Consider the following 16,288-nt stretch of genomic DNA (forward strand, 5'->3'; position numbering starts at 1 on the left):
TAGAACATCGTTACTGATAGGATGACGTGCAGGTTGATGGCTCTAAGTGATGGCTACATTAACAGTGGCTGTCACTTCAGACTGAACTGGGTGTAAAAGTCAGAACAGCATAAAAATAAAACAACCATAAAATGTAAAATTTAATGAGCAGTCAATGTTAGATACTAAATGAGAGTTTGGAAATGTGGGTAAAGCTTTATTGTGTTGAACCAGACACTGGTAAAAGAAAACAAAAAAAAAAAGAGGAAAAAGACATTTCTTGTGATATGTTAAGGTCAACATTCTTTTTATTTTATTTTCAATCTTGAAATGCTCTCATCTTCCACAATGAACATTAGTGTCTTTACATACATATTCATGTCAAAAGGAAGTGATGGTAATTACCAACCAGACCAACCACCACCATCTCTAAACATCACTATCATTGCCTGTTTTTTATTCCTCTTGTCTTTTTCATAAAACCATCAGCAAAACCACAAACATTACTGATTAATACACACTGAAAAAAGGGGAGGGGGAGGAGGAATGAGGCAAATACATGTCATCACAGTCAATAGGAGAAAGACACAGTAGAGGGGAAAACGGAACAACACCTTGCAAAAAAAAAAAGAGGATATAAAACTGATGGAAAATAAACAAAAAAACAAAATATTACAGTGTTGTTCAGGGATAGGGCATCTTTACATTTATACACAGGCACCAAAAAGCCAAACACGGTACATAGACTTTCTTCAACTAGGATCCAGTGCAGGAACTTTATCACTGCCCAATAGCAGAACTACAATAAGTGGGATGAATAACCTCTGGCATGGATACCAGAGGCACTCAAGTCCTTTTCTTCATTATTTTTAGACTCCGATTATCTGTTCTGTTGCTTAAAGGAGAATTTTAGCATTTAACATTAACTCCAAATGACATTATAGAGACATTAAGTGTTTATCTTTTACTTTGCATTAATTCATTTAGTTATTTAAATGTAATTCTTGAGTCTTGTATGAGCCTCAGAGGCAATGCTTGGTCACACTACAAAACCAAATTGCATGCCGGTAAATATAAGGTAACTATGGAGGGCTGTCTCCTTATATCTGTAAATAAGAGGAACTCATGTTTTTTTTTTGGTTTCCTCCTGTTCAGACCTCAGTGCATTGTAGTGTGTTTACATAGCTATGGTTTTCCTCCTACTTTTACCCCAGAGATCAAATGCCTACTTTACTGTTCAAACTCAAGGCTGCAGTTTGTGTCTTTAAAGGTCTGTACACATTCGTGGTCTATGTCCCTGTGGGCTTTATTTATTTATTTATTTTTTTACAGTGATGACCATATGGAGAAGAGGGAAATAAATACATTGGGCCAGTGAATGGTAACAACATCAAGATATGGTTGATAAAGCTCAAATAAGGTAAAGGCATCTAGCCTGCAGCTGGTGAATTCCACCAAGTATTTAAAGGCTGGTTAAAGGTTAAGAAATCCAAACATTTTAATGAGGCGGTTGCCTCAGGAAACAACATGATCTCCATTCAGTGCTGCTGCCGCTCCAAACCGGATGGCCAATTCTGTGTAAACAGGGCATTAACAAATGACATTAATGCAAAGCTTAACAATCAAAAGAGAGGCATTTTTGAATGGGTCCTGTAGGAACAGTAGACAATGTGGCTGTACAGTAATTGGGATTGATAATAGGACGGTCACTTTCAAAATCCTTTTATCAATGCACGTTTGTCTCATTTTTGTTGAATTTGTATTCAAATTTATTTGTAAAATATATATTTATAATAGATACATATATTCATATATTTCAGTATTATACAAAACCAACTGCTTAAAAAATAAAGATGATAGTGATCTCTTGTGAGATAATGTTGATGGGTGGGGAGAGTACAGGCTGGTAGAGGTAGCGTCTGGGAAGAGGCATGGAACTTTAGTATTTGTAGTGTTTGGTGATGTTGGTTCTTCTTTGGTCAAGGGAATGTCCCCAGTGTACTTGCATTTGATTTTTATTAAGGCAGATAGCCATACATGTGTATGTTTGTCTACAGTCAGATATGTTTCAAATTTATAGCAATGATAAAGCTTAAAACTTTTAATTTTCCTACATTCTTGTTTGTAAGTGATTAAAACTATGCTGTCACTGGTGTGCCAGTGTTGGATGACAAATAGAAAAAGGAGTCAGTTCCATTCCTCCTCTCATCACATAAACAAAAGTGCTTCTGTAAATATGGAGAAGATGTAAGAAATGACAAATCTATACAATATTTACAAATATAATACAGCCCTACAAGATGTCAAGCCTTTTTGATGACATTAAAGGGGGCTACAAATGCATCCCGACTTTTTGTCCCAATGGCTCAAGATGTGAATTTGATTATAGGGCAAAGGCATGATGGCTGGGTATTTCTCAACAGGGGATATTGTTTTCGTTTTTTTTAAATCAAGCGTTTGAAATTGCTTAATTAGTGACAAGCTCTAACAGTAATTGTCACCTAGTCTCTCCTCTTGTTTCGTCGTCCACCTGCCTCCTTTTTCCCATTCTCTCTCCTTGTCCCTTCCCCTGAGGCCCCATGCTTACAAGCTCCACTCAGGCTCTTAATGTTCTGTTGTGGTGTGAGGGATAAGTAGGGATGCTGGGGAAGAGGAGGTGGTGTGGCAGAGGGAGGGGTCGTCGGAGATTCCTGGCCAGAGCAGTTGCTGCCACTGCTCCCCGTGCTCATGGCACGATGTTTCAGTCTTAGTTTGTGGGGCAATGCTGTGCCCTTCACCTCCCCCTGGGGGTCCCGAGCCTGGGCCTGAGAGCAGCTATGGGATGGGTGCAGAGGTGATGTAGGCTGGTGGAGGCCAGAAAGATGTTGATTATGATAGCTGCCCATATCTGAGCAGGATGAGGAGGGGGACTCGTCGTCATCCGTGGAGGCCTCTTTGTCCGAGCTGCGAGGATCTCCATCGCTGGATGATGTGTCTTTGCTGGGGGAACTTGACTGTACTTGGTAGTAAGCTTCATTCCCAGGCCCACCCTCAAAGGTTAGCTCAGGTGGTTCCTCATCTTGGGTACTGAGGTATGAATGAGGCTGTTGGAAATGGTGGTACAAGTGAGTGTGATTGACCTGCTCCATTTGTTTGTGGAGGAGCTCTGCAGCGGAATCACTCTCCTGCTGGTGCTGCTCCTGCTGTAGGTGCTTCTGTGGAAGTTGGCAAGCTCTGACCACCTGTCTGTCTCCAACCTCATTACGGCTGTCTGCAAGCTCATATGGAGGAGAGTCTAAAGTCTTCCTCTCCAGCTGTTTTGTCACCTCAGCCAGTGTCTCGGTGGAGTTTTCTGTGTTGGTCTGGGGTAGACGACTGATACATGTCTGACTGTTGCTGCTGTTCTGCTTCTGCACTGCCTGCAGATCTATATCTTGAGGCCTAGTCAGGGTGTCCATGTGATATGAGGCACTGGTGGAGCTGTACAAAATGACGCTTGTTTGGGCAGCAGCTGGGTGAGGGGCTGGCTGGCTAACAGTGTTGACTGCAGTAACAGGCTCCTGATGAGTTGGTGGTTGTTGGTGAAGGTGGTGCTGCTGCTGCTGGCTTTGATATGCAACCTCCAGTTCCTGAGAATGCTGCTGGATCTGGTGGTGAGTGGGTACAGAGGATAAACCACGGTGAATGTTGAACATGATCTGAGTGGTGGTGCCATTGGCAATGTCCATCTCCAACCTGTCACCCTCCTGTTTGATCTCAAAGGGAATTGGCTCGGGGCTGTCCCTGGAGGAACCATCAGACATGTCAGACAGGGAACCACGTGGGGAGTATTTCACCAGCTGCCTGTGGCCCTCACTCCGTCCTGACTGCTCTGTTTCAGATGAGTCAGAATTGATCATCACCTGAGAGCCGCTGGAGTAACCACTGGAGTAATACGGAGTAGAAGAGGTTGTGGAGGATGAAGCGCCTCCATTTCCTGTGTTGTTACCCCCTCCAATCTGCTGGCTCTTTTCAATGTAGGAGGCAGTGCTTATAAGACCAAAGCGCAGTTTCAGTTGGAGCAGCTCTGTCTTGAGCCTGACATTTTCATCGTTCAGTGCAATAACACGGTTCTCCAGAACCATGTCATTGAGACGTCGCTTCTCCCGGGAGCGCTTGGCTGCCTCGTTGTTCTTACGACGTTTCTCCCAATAAGAGGCATCCTTCTTTTCATCAGAAATGAACTCTCGTTTTCGTCTGCAGGTCATATTGGGTTTGGGTTTGACAAGTCGCCCCATACGAGGTGAAGTCCCTGTTACACCAGGTAGAGACTCTTCATAATTGTTGAAAGTCTCAAGGCAGTTAATGTTATTCCCTGAGGTTTTGTTTAATGTTTTGAGTGCTGAAGTCAGATTTTCCATTCTTGTCTAATGGCAGCCAGCTTGAAATGTTGCTTAGACAACTGGTGGTAAACCAAGTCAGAGGTCAAAGGGAGAAGGCGCCCTTTTTTTCTTCTCTTGAGTTTTCTCTCAAAGTTCTTGTCTATGGAATATTCAGTCTAAATTGCCAGAGGGTACTCCTGTGTCCAAATTAGTTGAGATGGAGCTCAGCAGTAGCAACCCTCATTTATCCACTTAAAGGGTTTTTAGTTCCGTGTCCAGGCTCTTCAAAATATCGGAGACCCTAAGTGGATCACATCAGTCTTGAATATGAAGAGGGGAAAAACCCACAGTCTACAACTCTGTGGGTGATACAGTTTTTTCCTCCTGTTCTTCTGCTGCTGCTTGTCAAATGTTTAGCACAGGAAATGTACACTGAGCTAAGCTGGCAGAGAAGTGTCCTAGATCTTCACTCAAACAGCAGGATGTAGGTCGGCCCGTCTACCTCAGCATGTCAGTCTCTTGGGGACCGTCGCTGCCTCCTCCTGTCTCTCTTCTCTCTGCAGTTAACTGGGAGATGAGAGGCTGCAGAGATAAAAACAGAAAAATATATGTTAATCTATGTGAACTGTTGCAGTTCTGTTACGCATTCTAATATGAGACCTAAAATTACCTCTTTTCCTGCACTTTTTTCCCCAGTTCAGTGTTTATTTTCAATATACTGATCAAATACATAAAAGGAAAACATTTTTACACTTCCACAGCTTTTCCCTGCTGTTTTGGCATTTCTGCCTTTGACATACTGTGTCACCCTTGGCAACCATGAAAAAATCCCTAGACTTCACTGTCTGACCTTTTGACCCTGTTATTGATCTGCTCTGTCTGCAGCCTATGACCCCTGACCTTTAGCCTGTCATGTTGATGTTGACTTTTGTGATGTAATGCTGGCAATGAGTTAATTGCAAAGCTTGTCCTATTTTATTATGTGCCCCTGCATCTTGAAAAGAAGAAATCTAAATATGGTTGCAGCTAAAGATCATTTTAATTATTGATTAAATGATAAGTTGTTTGGTCTATAAAATAAGAGAAAATGGTTAAAGTGTTTCTCAAAACCCAAGATGACATCCCAAATGTTCTGTTTGGTCCAAACCCCAAATATCCTCAGTTACTTGTTATAGAATTAAAAAAAAAAAAAGAAAATATTGACATTTTAGAAGATGGAATCTATGCATTCAGATGATTAAGCAGTTGATTTATTTGTCAACAACTCATTAAGAATTGCAAGTCTAGCTTTTAAGAAGTTGTGACACTAAGCTCACATTGTTTGAAACAGGTGAAATGAAAAAATAAAAAAGTAATTAGAAATGGCCTGTCTGGCAACATAAGCAAGCATTCACATGAAACAAAATAATGTAGCGCCACAGAAATTGCATCATTCTGACACTTGGCCCTAGACTATACTGAGAGTACAAAAAATAGACTATATATAAAATAGTCCTCTAGACAGAGCAAAGTGAGTCAGTTGCAAGAGTGGTGGGTTCCTGAGATCACTTTCACAACATTTCATAAGAAAAGCATCCATGGAGGACAGTGCAATGCTTAAACACAGCCATTGCCACCCCCCATCATTGTATGCACAGAGGAATGTAGCAGCATTCTTCGCCAAAACAACTCAATGCCAAATCAATGATACTGAGTGAGTAGATAAGGCAGACAAAGGCAGCAGCCAGTGCAGTTCAAGGATAAAGAGGCTGAGACTGGAGCTAAAAAAAAAAAAAAAAGATTTGGAGGTGTGGGGGCAGAGGGAGGTGGAGCACTGATAAATATAGGTCAAGGGCCTCACAGAAAGGAAGGAGGAGGTGGGGCTTAGGCAGGAATAACAAGGCCTGTTAACATTTGGGTAAAACACAAGGGTGGTCAGCCAATCTCATAACTAGACAGATAAGTGCAGCAGAGCTCCAGCACAGCAGAAAGCTCTGTAATGAGCTGAGCAGGTGTTTTTAAAGACATGTTTGTCACCCTCTGATTGGACGGGGAACAAAAACAAAATCTTTTAAATGCTGATGTGGACATCTGAGTGTAGAATTTAGAATTAAAGCAAAGCCAAAAACAAATAAAATGTGTCAGTAGGCAAAAAAGAAAAGCTATTATGTTACTGGTCTTTTATTACTGTTGCAGGACTGACTGGAAAAATAATTAGGGCACAGATGTAGTTAATTGTGCTGCTGCATAATTCACATAACCACATAGGATATAACAATGTCAACATATGCACCATATGTAATGAATATGCTCAACTATATGCGCAATAATGAACAGGAGATACTATTCAGCAGCAAGGCCAGTAAATACATGTCACACATTACATGTCTGTACTGTTATGTTCAGCTGCATAAGCACTATTACACTGTCTGAATTTGTAATCTCATAATCTGGCAAGGTGTTTCCACTGGATATACTCTGCTCTTCCCAGGACTTGACACCGTTATGTAACTACAGATGTCTGTGTGCACTGAAGATAGATTCCAGCCCAGATTCCGAGAACGGAATGCTTTGAAGCTTCAAATTGCTCATTTCTGCTTGGGACTATTTTTGCCCTTTCTCTGGTTTAAATATATTTAGTGTTTACAAAGACATTTAATGGCTCCATTTTTCTTTTTAAGTACAAGCTTTGCTCTATAGATTTTTTCCTCGGCTTTGGTGACTGCTTGAAAGTCATCCTCGTGAGCTTTTCACATGTGGCTGTTGGGCACGAGAGAGAAAGAATGAGGGGAGAGCCTTTTTCTCAGCATGTCCCACTGACCCAGAAACAGGGGACCAACTGTACTCTGTAAACACAAGTCTAGCAGTCTACACTGTACAGCCTGCCAGAATGTAGGTCAACAGAGCACAGAGAGGTGAAGCAGCAAGAGACTGGGAGAGATTGAAAAAATGACAAGAGGTTGGGGAGACAAAAAAGGAGGCGCAGAGAATTATAGCATAATCTAAATATAGATGGAGGTGAGAGTAAGTGGAGCATAGACAAAGAAATAGAGGGAGACTTAAAACAAAGAGAGGGATGGAGATGAGATTATAGCTGGGAAGGGGGATAAACCAGTTGCGACAATGTTGGTATTGCACCAGTAGAAAGAATGTGTCACCCATAGCAACAAAAGGGGGAAAACAGAAGGGGCAGCCAATCGTGTTGTACTTTCTCTCCTTTCCTTTGAACCAGCGGCTTGAGATGGCCTAAAGCAGATGGTGAAAAAATTATGTTCTGTAACAAAAGAAGGGTGACTGACGTCATCCGCTGTCTTAGACTGAAAAGGTTTCCAACAGTCGATATACGCACAGCACATGAATGAACTCACAGTGGTGGCTCCCACTCAATCTGTGCATTTGTGTCACTCCCTCTGGTGCACCCCTCAGTATTAATCCATGTGAATGAGCAAGAATCATTGTATGAAGTGGCTCTTCAAAGCTTATTCTGTAATCTATTGCATTCAGTCTCCCTTCATTTATTGAGCTTCCAAAATGGAAACATGACAGATAAAAAAAAAAAAAAAAAAGTTGCCATAAAGGAAAGTTAAACTATACCTATTTCCTCCGCATGCAGCTCTTAACAACACATTGAAAATTTTATACCTTACATACACACATCCTCTGCAGCAAGAAAACCTGCAGTGTATTGCAGCTAGATCCCTGAGCACACAATTTCCATGGCCTGACCTAGATTACTCTTTTTCTATTTATCATATATTCTTCACGTGTCATCACCAGGTCTCTGTGGTACTTGTGGAATGATAGCATAGTAAAAGAATCCAAGTTGCACTCACTCACACAACCACAGGGGCCACACCACAAGAGTCTAAATGTGGCAATGAGCTTTGGAAACAGTGGACTGAGTTCAAACCCTGCACGTGTTTCTGTAGAGCGTTTCAGGAAATGGGAGCAGGGCTAAAATAAAAAGGAGAGGGGGGCACTACACCACTTCAGAGAAAAGAATGATGAAACTGTTAACCCCTCTCCCCCACCCCCTGGGAAGAATGCAATGTGCGGCACGTGGTGCTGGGTTGGGGGTCGGTGTCATGGGTGGGGTCTGCTTGAATTCCAAGTCTAGGGCCCGACTTTATCATCCCAAGAAAATTAAGGTGGTGTTGAGGAGGACCTAAGGAATCAGGCTGCATGCCAGCAAGGCGGAGTCCTATTCGAGCTTGATCCTCATTCCATAAACACACAGCCATATCAGCCATTTCTCGAAAAGGGAAAAAAAGCAGAGTGACTCAGTCCATGTGTTTTACCAGTCACATGTGCTTCCTTGGCCTACTAAATGCTATAATTCGCCTCTCTGGTGCACCAAACCACAGCACAATAACAAAGCATGGCCCTCATCTTTTATCATCTTACATGTGACAGGAAACTCTGAAAATACACTTGATGCAATCACCTTAATAGGTAGGGTTGTTTTCCTTCTGAAAAATGATTTAGCTCAATTAAAGAAATAAAAAAAAAACCAACTCAACAGAACCCAATCTTTTATTCAGTCTTTGCATGCCTATCTGTCTGTTTCTTTGTTATGGCGGGGTAAGGATTTATTTTGGTGGGATTTGGATTGTGCCTTTCCAATGAGCGGCGGCTATGCGCCTCTCCCCCTCCCACTGGACTAATGTGACCTACATTTATAGCTGGCATAGAGACCCACTGTGCACGCCAACCAATTGGCAGAGACCGCTTCATAGCAAAGCGCTGCTCTGCATAGCCACAGACTATGGGTTTCCGCTGATTGCATAATCTGCACCATTCTTTAATCCATTTTAATTATTTAATTCATTTATTATGCAACCGGCATAACCTCTTTGGCGTTCTCTGCACAGTATGGCTTCAGCTATACTGTGGCACACGCAACACTAAAGAATGTGTAAAATGCTTATATTCGTGATTTCCCTTGTGGAGAACAGCAGTGTCCTTGACCCTTTAACAATGATGTATATCTGAATCTAAAACAGTAGATGTGTAAAATCGCCGTCACGCTGCTTTTATCTGTAAATGACAAGAGTATAATGATTTTGATGCATGTGATGTCCTAACGCATGCCGTTGCTCGGTGAGAACAAGCTGCATACAGTATAAGCAGTGAAGGACCATATTCACGTGCATCCAGTCTAACATGCAGCTAGTGTGTAAACTGAAACAAAACACATTACATTAATCTGGTAAACACTCCATCATTGTGCCTGCGCTTGACCAACACAGGACAATAGTTCAGTAGCTCATCTGGACATCGGCCAAGGAGACGCAGGTAGAGCCGCTCAGGTTCAATTAAAGGACACGTTGTATTATTTCATTTCGCCTCTGGATTGATTACCCACAAACTAATGAAGCAATCACTTATCATTCACATAGCAAAACATTATGAGAGATATGTTACCCAGCATGCCTCCTTTGTTACACTGTCTGACAAATCGTCTTCATGCATATTTAATGGAATCCTCAGTCATCCAAGGCAACCCACATGAATCCAACTATGAGATTCAGTCCCTACATCAAAAAATAGAAGCATTTCAGTAACAAACTACTCATTTTAAAGGCTATCAAATTACCCGAAGGTGAAATCAATTAATACTGTTACTTAATTCGTCCGGGAGCCCACATGAACACATCTGACCCAAATTTGCTCCAGATGTTCTGAGCACCTTTCCACACCTCACCTTGCAGCGGCTGCAGTCAAAAGCGCCCGTGAACTTCACCATTCTTCATTCTTTCTATTTTTAGCTCCTATCAAATGATTGTAAACAGAGAAAAGTAAGCTCCCAAAAACAGAGAAGGTCTCTTTACGTATCCAGGACGGACGAGTACGACTCGAGCGTGCATGCCTGCCAGTGCGCTCTGGTGTGTGTTGGTTCCTCAGACTGCCTCTAAAGGGTTAACCCGGGAGGCTGCACAGCCGCGTTAACCTTTACAAAGAGCTGCTACACGTGACAGAGAGAAGTGTGTCCTCAGAGCTTGCATGGGATTTTTCCAGTTGTCTGCATGGACTAGCCTACTAACCTAAAAGAAGTCGAGTATAAATAAATCTCTCCCCAGAAAGGCCCTGCAACAGCAAAAAAAACCAAACCAAAACAACTGACACTAAACAACACTATAATGTTATGATGATGATAATAATAATAATAATAATAATAATAATAATAATAATAATAATAATAATAATAATGCAGGAATTGCCATGAATTACCATAATCGGTGGTATTATTGCTATTTTTTTGTTGCCACTACTAAATTAACACCACCCTTACACTCTCAGGCTCTTTCATGTTAGATAAATACCATTTCATCAGTCCATGTTCATTATGAAAGCAGGTGCATCATTCACACCGCAAATAGAAATATAATCTAAGTTCGCACCTGAACGCACCATAACCGTGAATATGTGATCGGGGTTTGTATCACAACAAAACAGCGCGGATGCGTGTTGACCCTGCCTCATTACAACCATGGCACCGCTCCAAAATATCTCCATTCGGAGCCCTGCGTTATCACCTTTTTCTGAAGGAATCCCATAACCTTTGGCTGGCTATCACTTCTTCCCTCTTTCCTCATTTTGACACATACAAAGCAACAAAAAAGCACAAAGACCCTCAAAAAGCTCCCGCGCTGAAACTATGAAGAGGAGAAAACAGCCTCGCCTTGACATTGAGAAAACGCTCCCAAGCACCAAAACAAACACTCATGGAGTCAGGGTGCAGGGGCACTCCTCACGAACAGCAGAAAACACTGAGCGTATCCACCCGTAGATGACAATGTGGGTTACAGTCGGCTTGTTATGATGCAGCGGTTAATAGCGAAACTTACCTTTTTGCATAAAAAACAATCCACTTGGGGCACAGGCAATCCCGCTTCCCGTCAACAATCCGCTTTGCGCATGGGCCGGTCACACACCGACCGTCACTTCCAAAACATAGGCTCTCCGATTAGTGCAGGTACGTGCAGGACTATGAACACAGTGATGCTTGATTTCCGTGCGCTCCTCATATCATGTTAGTGACTTGCTCCAATTCCCCTCTCTCTTCTTCTCTCTCTTGCTCCCTTTTTCTGTTTACTCCTTTCTTTCTCTCTCTCTCTCTCTCTCTCCCTCTCTCTCTCTCTTTGCTTCTCTCTCCGAGTCTCTAAATGTATGTTAGTAGGTCAGTTGTTGCATAACAGGACGCTTTGGGTGCCTAGTCACGTTTTTTGTTTCTCTCCGCTCTGCCCCCTCCCTCTCTCCTCGCCTTCAAATCCTGTTGCAGGAGAGGAGATGGAGGGGGAGGAGAAAGGCCTGGAGGGGAGGGACCAGGCTCAGAGCCAGACTTAGATATAGACCTATGACACCCATAATAAGGTTACTAGACTTGAAACCACAGCACTGATATCACAGTAGAAACATGCACATGCAAACATGTCACATGCACTGAAATAAGAAAACGAGAAGGACATGTTCTACCCTCCACTGTCTGGGTTTTGGGAAAAGCAGCTTGTGCTTTGTTCGTGCTGTACTTTTGAAATTAAGTGTGTCATGGTCATAGTTTGTGGGGCAGATTGTGAACAGTAAAAAGTGTGTTGTGTTGCTTGCACTGCCCATGTCTAAAACTCAGCGCTCTCTGCTGGAGTGTTATGATGCTACTTTAGATTTATTCTGATATGTGTGTAAGGTTAAATAGTATATTTCTGGAATCCATTGTAGTAATAATACAGGAATAATCCAGTAATAAAAGCAGCTTCTTGATGATGAGAAGCTAATGATTCATATTTGTGTTAATAGAGATAAAGAGAGGGTAAATCAAGTGCTTTATAAATGTTGCATCAGTCTTTCTAACCATCCCGCAGGCAGTGATTGAATGGGCCATCAACAAATTACTAAGAGAGGAAAAATATATTTGTAGCACAGTCAAATAAATGAGATCCATATTTTGTATGTTGGGTTTGTGTATCATTAGTCTTCACTGTATAAGGTGCTCTGGTACGTCTTTCCATAGCTGCTATTTAGTTAATTACTTTTATTTAAGGCCAAGTTAGCCCAGTTAACTACAACAAATATACTCACAGTTCTTCATGCACTGCAACACTCTTTATTTGTCTTTGTCGTACAGCTTCAGGTTCAGTTTTAATGTGCAAAGCCACTTATATTCTATAATGTCATGTCCTGTCTTGTATCCTCTATCATTTCACAGCTTTATAGTCTTTCAGGCCTCATATAATCTCATGTTATTTCTCTGACACCCCTGCTCCAATATTAACACACTAGAAAGATCAACTTGCGCAAACCCTGTTAGGCCAAATGTTATGACTTTGGCACGCTGCATAAAACCACTTGGTGTTGACACTTTCGGCAATGATGTGTTAAATCTGTATTAAAAGCTTGAACAGTAGGGGAAAAGTTGGGGGTTTCATAATCATACAGTACAAGCCTGCCAGGCACTCACTGTCTGTCATTATTTTGTTACAATAAATACTGACCTTCAGTGTGGAACTCTGCAGTAAAACTGACTCCTCAGACTGAACGCAAACTTATTGTGTAACTGAACTTCATGTTTTGATTCAGCAGGATTACAAGATGGAATGTCTTTCATGCCGGCAAAGCAAAGAAGGGACTCGCACCAGACCAAGGGAGATTAGATATTCTGTTGCTCTCACTGTCATTGAAACACTTAATTTGGATTGAAGAACAGTGTCTCAACTTTGAATAAGCTTAAGCTGTTACCACGATCTATCACGCTGGCATGCAGGGAGCTGCTTCAGAGAGAGAGAGGCATGTCCCAGACGGGTGTAACAAGAGTTTAGATGAGACATATCTGCTCAGTGATTGTTGTTGATGCCTTAACACAAAGCATAGTTGACCGGTTTTACATTAGTGAAAGCCGCAGTTTGCTCCTGTGTGTGTTTTATTCAGGGCTTTGATTGTAGTCTGGATGTTGCAGTGACTCTTAGAGATGATTTATAGGATGCAAGATGAAGCATTAGTTTCTCTACATATGTCCTACAGTCCTGAAGCTCTTATTAAAGCCAAAACTATTCAAACATTTTCAGGCTTTTAGTTGTCAATAGCATTCAGTGTACTGTCATTTGCACTTGCAGGCAGCAGTTCATCCTGATTTAAATGTAGCCAGTAGCAACTGTGCTGTTCTGTTTATTAAAGTAGCTCCGCATGCCACCTCTCTCCAATCATTTTATTCCAAATGAAGTGATACCAAAGGTCTGTTTTGTGTCTCTGTAATTGTATGGCACATTATCCACACAGTGATTTCAGCTTGAATGGAGGATCAGTGTTGATATCTGTGAAACAGATGAATTATTTATCTCCTTTAATCATGAGACTGAACTATGCATGGATGTGTACTCTAAGTAGGAGTGTATGTTCAGGAAATGTATTACTTTCACGAATACAATATCCTTCTATATGCAGTAAGAAGGAAGAAAGGGATCTGATTCATAAAACTGTTTCAGTGAAAATTTAGGAGCAACGATATTTACCACAAAAACTATTTTCTTGATTCTTTAAAATTCCCCACAGCTACCAGCTCTGAAATAAAATACAAAAGGACTTGAAATTGTCAGAGAGAGGGAGCAGTGCATAGACTAACAGTAATTCAACTGAAAGAGATTTAAAAAATACATACTAAACCTAAAAAAAAAAAAAAAGAATAAAATAAACAGATCACAAAAGGAGATTGAGATTTTTTAGCATTAAAATGAAATCTACAGTGTGAACAGTTTATTTTTCCTTACAGTGAATTGTTTGGGCGGTAGTTTTATGTTGTATATTTATATATTTTATTGCATAGAAATAAAAAATACATCTTGAAAAGAAATACATGCGGCACATGATATTGGGAAGTAAAAACAAACTACCAAAATGACTCAAAAGGATTTACCAAGTAGACCTAATGTCAAACATTCAACTTAAAGACAAACAAAGAAGTAGTACAAACCCTTTTGTCACAGATACAGAAAAAACAATAAGGTGTAAAAAAAAAAAAAAAAAAAAAAAAAAAAAAAGTGTGAGAATAGTCTTCACTTGTTTATGTCTAGAAGTCACAGAATATGTTCACAGTTTATAATGCCACTGGCTTTACTGGTACATACTTTAACTGCAGGAGCTATTCTGCTTGCATAGATTATTTGTGACTTCACCTTTAATTCAGTGCTGACTAGCTCTGTTATTAACGTTCATTTTAATAAATGTCTCTTTGTCACAGTAATTTTTAATGTTTGATTTAGTCTTCTTTCTATTTTCTATATTAAATCTTGTCCTGATTGTCTTTGTGTGACCAAGCATCCATTTTGGTATTGTCTCAACTGCCATTCATTCAGTATCCACTTCACAGTCACATCCTGGGTGACCCTAAATGATTACGACTGAAGAAGGACCACCATTCCTTTACATCTCTTAGTCTGGCCTGCTTGTCTTTGTTTCCTTCTTTGGCTGGAAGAGACAAACAGCACTGAAGGAGTAGCGCCATTGGCTGTGAACTTAGATCCCCCTCCCCCATAAAATACACATTCTCTCTGTCTCTGCCTCACTCCCTCTCTTTTTGCACCCCATCCTTATCCCCACCCTAATGTTTCCCCCCTTTCAGCTATGTCTGCAAGCGTTCCCATGGCAACTGTCGCACTGCCTGCCTAGCAACAGGCTTTATCCTTTCACTGGAAAAAAGGGGAGCAGACTGGGGGAAGAGGGGGTTGCGGTTTTTATGGGTGCATGGTTGCGGGTGAAGATGATGGGATCGCAATGACAGCATGTTGCAGTAGCTTCATTAAATCAGTCGCAGCTCTGCTCCACACCTGCAGCGCCTGCCTCTCATCTTATTACCTTTCCATTTTCACCACAGGCTTCTCCAGTTTACTTCACACTGCAGATCAATTTATTATTTCAAGAACAGTGTTGTCATATCTTCTTTTTGGGATGAATTGTAGGCTGAACATTTTTAAAAAATATTTTTACCTATAAGAAGGTTCCAAAAAGATCATCTAATTACACTATGTATACTATGTATTTTTGTCCTCCTACTGGAGCTTTTTTTTTTCCTATTTTTCATAAGCAGAAGGAAGAAATATTAATGTGATGATGAAATAATGGTGCATGATAACCTTATTTGTATTAAATATTCAGCAAACCTTTTTATTCATGAGCATCAACTTTACGGTTTCTCTGAAATATACCTTAATAATTACAGAAAATGGGAATCAGTTCTCAACTAACTTTCCTGGTTAAATGAATGTAAAATAAAAATAAAATAAAAATAAACGCATTGAAAACATACATACACTGATGCTAACTTTGACATCAGCATTTATCTCCATGCTAACTAACTTGTTAAACCTCCAGAGCAGTAAAAGTACCTTCATCCAGCATGATGAATATCTTGTAGTAGATGATAAAACATGAACTCCAGAGCAACAGACAGTAGTAGATGAATGTGTTGCCTTTGCTGCCCTCTGCTGACAATAGAGTAGGTTGCGATATCAAACACAAGGCAGGATACAGCAAACTTAATATGGAGGACAGTAAAAGATGAATACGAAATTGTATTAAAATCACTGACTTGATGATGTGTGATGTGTTCTTGAAATACATATTTCCTAAACCCTACAGTTATTATTTAGACTGAATGTAACTGCATGGTACATATGAGTTGTCTCTCTTGCTGTTGCAATTTAACGTCTTGAGGGTCTCTAGTGAAGTCTGAGATTGGTTGTGTAATAGCACGCACACCCACCCTCTCTGACAGACAGACAGACAGACACAGATACGGACTGTCTCACCACCTGCAGGGACTGTTGGAGAGATGCTTTCCAACTCCACTCCTCACTGCTTGCATTTGTCAGCACTTGTCAGTCAACCTCTTGTTCTCACATACTTGTTTTCATTCTCCAACACATTATCTGCCTGAAGGGCAATCGTAACAATTTATTTAGTTTGATAACTGTAAGTTTTATGTATTTTATGTACTGTACCAG

At 40.9% G+C, this 16,288-nt stretch overlaps 1 protein-coding gene across 2 annotated transcripts; it reads right to left on the minus strand.

The window, feature by feature from the left end:
- Positions 1 to 437: 437 nt before the first annotated feature.
- nfil3-2 (nuclear factor, interleukin 3 regulated, member 2) lies at positions 438 to 11,511 on the minus strand. Of its 2 annotated transcripts, none has more exons than XM_030142353.1 (2): positions 11,147 to 11,511; positions 438 to 4,901 (listed from the first exon to the last, which is right to left on the minus strand). In XM_030142353.1, the coding sequence occupies exon 2, from the start codon at positions 4,356 to 4,358 to the stop codon at positions 2,481 to 2,483; it is 1,878 nt and encodes a 625-aa protein (XP_029998213.1). In that variant the 5' UTR covers positions 4,359 to 4,901; positions 11,147 to 11,511; the 3' UTR covers positions 438 to 2,480. The 2 variants fall into 2 exon arrangements, with proteins under 2 accessions (XP_029998213.1, XP_029998214.1); XM_030142354.1 differs by lacking the exon at positions 11,147 to 11,511 and adding an exon at positions 10,003 to 10,219.
- Between the last annotated feature and the right edge of the window lie 4,777 nt (positions 11,512 to 16,288).

This window comes from Sphaeramia orbicularis, chromosome 8 (assembly GCF_902148855.1).
Source record: "Sphaeramia orbicularis chromosome 8, fSphaOr1.1, whole genome shotgun sequence".
NCBI lineage: Eukaryota > Metazoa > Chordata > Actinopteri > Kurtiformes > Apogonidae > Sphaeramia > Sphaeramia orbicularis.

Bases quoted from the DNA above. Each gene is read 5' to 3' on its own strand.
- nfil3-2 (XM_030142353.1), bottom strand. From the start codon at position 4,358: ATGGAAAATCTGACTTCAGCACTCAAAACATTAAACAAAACCTCAGGG.